At 42.9% G+C, this 7,082-nt stretch overlaps 1 protein-coding gene across 1 annotated transcript in view; it reads right to left on the bottom strand.

Annotated features, from left to right (window-relative positions):
• Positions 1 to 2,477: 2,477 nt before the first annotated feature.
• The window catches only part of htr2aa (5-hydroxytryptamine (serotonin) receptor 2A, genome duplicate a), a 63,565-nt gene continuing 58,960 nt past the window's right edge, over positions 2,478 to 7,082 (bottom strand). Inside the window, exon 3 of the mRNA XM_040149006.1 lies at positions 2,478 to 3,340. Coding sequence (XP_040004940.1) covers positions 2,478 to 3,340 — 863 coding nt within the window. The remainder of the gene's footprint in view (positions 3,341 to 7,082) is intronic.

The raw sequence follows: 7,082 nt of genomic DNA, 5'->3' as shown, positions 1-7,082 counted from the left end.
CCTGTGGAGTTTTTGACCACTAGTAGCACTATGGAGCAACGTTTTCAAGGGTGGGTCCCCGCGATTCACATCCTGTCATCAGTTCCATGCTATTCCACTGATCGTCAGCTGGTGTCAGTAACGCATTAACAAGGGCAGTGAAGAGGACTTTTAGCCAGCGAACACTGATATTTTAAAAAATTCAGCATGTTGGTTAGACGTCAGTGACACTTTGATGAGTAACACTGAATGTAAATGGAACTTTTTTGTTTTGTTTTCAAGAAAATTCCACAGAGCACCTTTTGATTCCTGCAAATTTGGCGAGAGAACTGTCACAGTTAGTGTGTATTTGCCACCAACAGCCTACGCACCGTCAATACAGACGTGCTTAGCTAACTAGCCTGTGTTAGTTCAGCGAGATGAAACATTTTCTAGTAGCACAGATGCAACTTTCACCACCATTTGCTTCCTCTAGAGTGAATTCATGTCAAGTTGCATCCTTTCGAGTGTTTCTGTGACTTTGTTTGCAGTCATACAGCATTTAAAATTCATTTAGCATCCAGTCTGCGCCAGAGCTGTGTGCTTTAGTACTACATTACGGACCACACCGGAGCGACCATCACCCAGCTGTGCTGTTGCATGTGGCCAGAGGGGCAACAGGCCCATACCTTTCAACCCATTGTGGTCAGTGCAGCTATGTTTTTCCCTCCGCCGAAATCTCACTTTTTGAGAATTTTGGACTAACTCTATGCCGAGCCTCAGGTCCACAGCTCAGGTCTGAACACGCCTTGATAATACATCCATGGTACAAACCCACCCTCATGCATTAATCCAGCCTCTGTCCTTTTTATCCAGATCATTTTCTCTTTAGTCTAGTACAGCAGGTCTATATTAACACATTTGAAAAGGAGATTGAAACCGGATCATTTGTTACAATGTGTAAAGACTGCATAAAAACCTTGACATTCTTTGGAAAATTCTTCTGGAAAACAAGTGCTAATGTGCAGTGGTAGTTTGGCAAGAACACAGCATAGAAAGTGCGACTCTTACAATGGATATATTTGCACTTAAATCCTCCAGTGTCCTACAAAATCAGTTAACAATCGTCATACTGCATCATATTAGGAGCAATAATCATACTCTCACTTGTAAATAAAATCGTTTTAACCTCAACAATCATACATTTCTTCACATATCTGCACAAAATACAAATATAGATTTATTTACGTTGTCTCTCTGTAACATCATTAACTCATCACAATCTGTTTTCAGACATAATATGTATTCTTCAATGTTGTTATGTCAACAGAAAATAGAAAAGGAGAGGGAACCCTTCCTCCCTTTTTGGCGGCTTTGTCTGGCCTCTGCAAGTACCTGGAGTCTCAGTGTGTCAGGCTCATCCTGGATCTCCCTCTCCGAGGCTGATAGGGTGGCAGGAAATCCAGTCTAATCCCCGCTGATCCACCGAAAGGTATGATGGGAGGTAGAGGCCACCTGACTGAAGTCAGGGAGCTGGTGAAATGAAGGGGTAGCTGAAGTCACTGCAGCTGAGCATCCATGGAAAATTAAATTATGTGAAGAATCTATAAACTTTTTTACCCTTTTGTCTGAAGAGTTTTTTTTTACAAAATGGGAAAAGTATGTCTTTTTTTTTTTTTTTAGTGGTGATATGTCCAAGAGTGTCTCACATCATTTACATGGACTGTCTCCTTTTCCTCTTTGACTCTCAGACTGGAAGATATTGATAGATTCAATATCTTTAAAAAATGATTCCCAGGTTGAAAAATAAAATACGTTTTACAGGACAAATTTTATTTTCTCAAGGTGTAAATGACTCCACAAGAGGTTAAAATGCCTGGGACTCCCCACCAGTCAGTTAGAAGTGAAGAGGCCTTTCGGATGAGAAACATCTTTAAAACCTCAACCAAGTCCAGTTGCCTTCATAAAGCACTTAGAACCATGACCTGGATGACTGAGAATCTTCATTCACATTTTTGGTACTGTGCAGAAGGCCTTGAAACAGCACTGAGACCAGAACCTAAGACTTTAGGTGTTTAAATCCAGAAACAAGCAATGATTGATGTTATTTTGGGGTAAATTGTTATCAAGAGGTGTTTTTTGTTGTAATAAGGAAACTTGATTTAAGTGATCTGGACCCTGATGATAAGGATCAGAAGCTGAATGGATCTGAGGACTACAACTGGGGATAAGCCTTCTCGAGTCACTCTGAAAATGCTGAGATTGCATTGAAAGACAAAGGTTTATAGTATATTTTCTTGAGGGGTTGGGGCATGCCTGACCTCTGTATTTCTAAAATCCTGACTGGGAGGCACTTTATCTTTATCTGGCACTTTGACTTTAAACCTTGAACCCTTTGCTCCCAAGAATGATTTGATCACAGAGGTTAAATGTGAAAGATTTATGTAATCCACAACTTGCACAGACTCAACCTTGAAGAAGGGTTTTACATCCGTTTCAAGGGGCTCAGTCAGCCACTCTCACACACAGCTTTCATCTTTGTCTCCGCGGCTTTTGCCTGGCCTACATGTCTCTGTTTCCTGCCCCGGTAAAGACAACTCCTTCACCTCACCACTAGGGTGCGCCGCTCCGTTTCGTAACTTCCCAACGTCACCCAGGGGCAGTTGGGTGGTGTTGTAAGCCAGCGGTGGGATGGTGTTCATCAGTATGAGTTGCAGAGGCTTCTTCTTCGGCTGGTACTGGCAGCGAACATAGCGCAGGAAAGCCGCACGGTACGTTTTATTAAACAGTGTGTAGACCAGCGGATTGACTGCGGAGGACAAGTATCCGACCCAGACGAAAACGTTCAGCAGACCTCCCATGAGTCCTGCATCACACACCACGGGGTCACACACCACCACCAGCACATTGGTGATGAAAAATGGACACCACATGACCACGAAGAGAAAAAACACCACCCCGAGGACCTTGGATGCCTTCTGCTCGTTGCTGATCGACTGCATGGTGCGGCGTCCAGATAGTGAGCACGAGACACTTCCGCGGGCGCCTCCCAGGCCGCTGCTGCTTCCTCTGCCGCCAGCCTCGCGGGTTATTGAGCGTCTGAAGAGTTTTTCAGAGGACAACGAGGTTTGCGGCAAGAAGCTCAAGGTGAAAGTTGCGCTCCATTTAGGCCGTGGGACCAGCTGGTCCAAGCACAGGGTGGCTTCGTTCTGCAGGGCATTGATGGTCAGGAAATAGGTGACAACCATGATGGTGAGGGGCACAAAGAAGGCCACGAAGGAGCCGACCAGCACAAAGTTGTTATCTGTCAGCAGGCAGCTGCCATCTTTGAATACCTTGGAGTGGTCTCTGAGTCCAAGCACAGGAATTGGCATAGAGATCCCTGCAGAGAGGAAGGAAACAGCAGAGAGATGAGAAGAGAATTACAAACTGTGATTCATGGAAATATTTGCAGCTGTTTTGTTTTGTGTGCGAGAGGAGATCAGAGCAGGTTGGCGAGAGGAAAGCTTTATAATTTTCTGCAGTGGTGGAAGAAGAATTCAGATCCTTTACTTGAGAGTAACAACCCAACAAAGTAAAAATGATCTGTCACAAAGGAAAGTGGTGGCTCTGGCTCAGGTGGTAGAGTGGGTTGTCCAGTGATTGCAGGGTTGGCGGTTTGATCCCTGGCTCCTCCTGTCCGCATTCCGAAGTGTCCTTGGGCAAGACAGTGAACCCTAAGTAGCCTAACTTGTAAGTCGCTTTGGATAAAAGCTTCTGCTAAATGAGTAAATGTAATGTTATGTAATGTAAACTAAGTCAAAGTACAGAAGTATTATCAACAAGATTGTTTGTTAACGTTTTATTAACCTTTTAGTTACTCCTGCTCATTACATTTGAGTTTTCTAAAATCCTGAGTACATTTTTCTAGGGGGGGCCCTTGGATAAAAATGAGGTGTGTTTACCAAGTTTTCACAGCAATCCATCTAGGATTAGAATAAGTGAAAACTTTGAACAACAGGAGGCACTAAAGGAAAAGTCGAAGGATCAGCAAAGCCAGGCGGATGTATCCTCTGGGGACCGCAAATCTGTGTACATTACTTGTATGACTGCCATGCAAAAAATATTTGTTGTTTTTTATATGTTATTCAAAACTGTACAGTATGTCAGTTAGAGACCAGCGAGTGAACATAGTGGATCATTTAGCAGCTAAAGATATTTCCCTCAGGAGTTGGTGGAGACAAAAAACAGAGCTAAAAGAGAGGGAATACTGGACTTAGATGCATCATTAGTCTAGTTTGTTTGTGGACACACATTCCAACTAATAATCCCAATGAATTTTCAAAAATAAACAAATATTAAAGTTGCTACTTTGTCATGGACTGGGCAACCATTGGTTCAGCCTATATCCACTCATAATGATTTATCATTTGCTGTTTTAATCACAAGAAGTGATACATTTCACAAGTCAGGTTTATTTGGAGTTTACATAAGAAGATTGTACATAGTTAAAGGAATAATTTGACAGTTGTGGAAATACATATATTCACTCTCCAGCCGCGAGGTATATGTTCAGACTGATACCACTCTCATGTCTGTATATGAAGCTACAACCACCAGCAGCTGGCTAGCTTAGCTTAGTCTAAAGACTGGAAACAGAGGGAAACAGCTAGCCTGGCTCCGTGCAAAGGGCACAAAATCCGCTCCCTCTAAAGCTCACTGATTAACTGCACAAAAACATCTTTATGCTAAGCAAAGCTAACCCACTGTATATAGCTTCATATTTAATAGATAGACACGAGAGTGGTATCAGGCACACAAAATGCTGCCACCAACACAAAATTTAAAACAGACAACCTCACAGTCCCGCCCACACTGTATGACTGACGGGTGATCGCTGGGAAGAACAGAAACCACAGTGATGAGAGCTGTAAGACCCTGAAACTCAAGGACAAGCATTGTTCAGGCATCCGCTGTGCTGCTGTTGAAATCCATGGTGATAATATTCAGGCTAAATGTCGAGGTTCTATCAGGCTCCTTGTCACAAAATGAAATTCAGAGGGTGAATACAGGCTGTCTGCTGTGGATATGTGGGTTTGTGGGTGTTTTAAAAAAAGAAGGTAATTAGTATTTCTGACTAATGATGGCCATAATAGTCCCCACTGCAGTCTAATGGTACTGTGTCTGACAGGCCGCTCTTCTCTTTGTTTCCTCCTCTCTCTCATGTATGGATACAAACAGAGAGAAAATATCATTATTTGCCTTAACCTGCTGTCTGCTTCATATCCAGCTGATCAAATACTACTCGTCGAAGTGACAATGCTGAAATGTGCGCCTGGATTCATTACTTCAGATAAGACCCCGAGCGTCCATCACACAGAATCACAGGAATCAAAAGTTAGTTTTTGTCAGTTTTTTAGGTCTTCTTCCCTCTCTCCCCGATGGTACCTCTCTAAATACATGAAATAAGAGACACAAGGCGCAAAAGAGAGAAAAAACGTGACACAAGTGGGAGAGAAGATAAAAGAGGATCAAGTGAGAGAAAACAGAGGGGAGGGAGACACTTTAGACACATAAGAGATGAAGGGGAAGAGAGTGGAGGAGATGGAGACTTTCTGGATTTGATTTCAGATTGCAACAGAGGGATTTAAGAGAGATGGTGCAACCTGAAAACCGGTCGGGAAATATTTCAGGCAGTCAGTCTACACCGAAAACTCTTCATTTTGAAAGCCAACAATGACTCACGTAAGAGCTTTTTATTACACTGCGGTGCTTCTGTGAAAGCTGTGACTTCTTTCAGTTGTCTGTACCTGGTGTAACTCTGCAGTGTGAAGATGGAAAACGCAAGAAAAAGAAGGAATTGAGGAAACACTTCTTCTGCCAGAAGAAGAGTTTGCTTATAGACGTGCACAAAGAGTCTTTGTGGGCCAGAGTTGGTTGATACAAAGACAGATTTCCAGTAGTAATTTTGCATTGGGTTTTTGGCTGACTTTAGAAACTAAGCACTCTAGTGAAAAAAGACACAGACACGTCCACACGTTTTGTTCAGTAAGGAAAATATGAATTAAAGTGAGCTGATTTGTGTCCACAGTTGAGATAATAACTGGTGTAATGGATGTCAAAATGTATACTTGAACCAGAGGCCCTTTTTTTCTGCATACATTGAAAACAAAGAAAAAAGCCCCTGAACATACGGTATACTGCCAAAAGTATGTGGACAGGGGTGTCTGCGGCTGTTCTTCCTGGTTTGGTCCAGGCCCCTATTGTGTCTGTCCTTTTACCATTTCAAAATCATAGTCTCCCCGTGCACAAAGCCAGCTCCTTAAAAAAAAATGGTTGTCCCAGTTTGCGGAAAAACTTGACTGGCCTGCCCAGAGACCTGACCTCAACCCCATCCAGCACCTTTGGATCGACCTGGAACACCGACTGAGAGCCAGACCTGATCCCCCAGCGTCAGTGCTGGACCTCACTGAAGCGCTTGTGTCTGAATGGAAGCAAATCCCTGCGGCGGGTTCAACATCTGGTGGCAAGACTGAAAGTTTGCCGACCTCCAGTGGTTTAATTTCTGACCTACTCCGCGACTCCGTGACAAACAAACGTCGACCAAAGTTCATCAGTCCAATTATCCGGTCACAACGTCATCAATCAGGTCAACCAGGCGAAGATAAAGGTAAAAACAATCCAATCACAACATCAGCCTTCAAGTCATTAATACTGTTTAACATTAAGAAAACAAATCAACAATGTCACATTAAGAAGTTGGACACTAGTAGGACATAATTAGTGCCGATTCTGACTCCCACCAACGGCTGTTTTGTTACTGACAGCTTATTGAACTGATCTGAACCCATGAATAAATGAACTGAACGCTAATGCTCAGGTTTACAGTGGCTTCAGCATTTAACTGTGGTGGTTGCTGCTTCATTTTACATGACAGTTTCAACCAATTACTGTCTGGTACAGAAGAGCAACACTTCCGAGACTGGAAAAAATGTTGCCTGTGAACACAATCCAAAATACATTTCACATCAAAATGCTACTTGGACCGAAAATTGCTAGAACATAACTTTAATTACATTTTGAAACTTGGCAGATACTTTCATTACCACCGCTTCAACGTTCAACACGTTTAGCAGACAGCGTTG

Source organism: Xiphias gladius, chromosome 16 (genome assembly GCF_016859285.1).
Source record: "Xiphias gladius isolate SHS-SW01 ecotype Sanya breed wild chromosome 16, ASM1685928v1, whole genome shotgun sequence".
NCBI classification, from domain to species: Eukaryota; Metazoa; Chordata; class Actinopteri; order Istiophoriformes; family Xiphiidae; genus Xiphias; species Xiphias gladius.
Note: the sequence above shows the minus strand (reverse complement) of the source record. Positions and strands in the feature narration are given on the sequence as shown.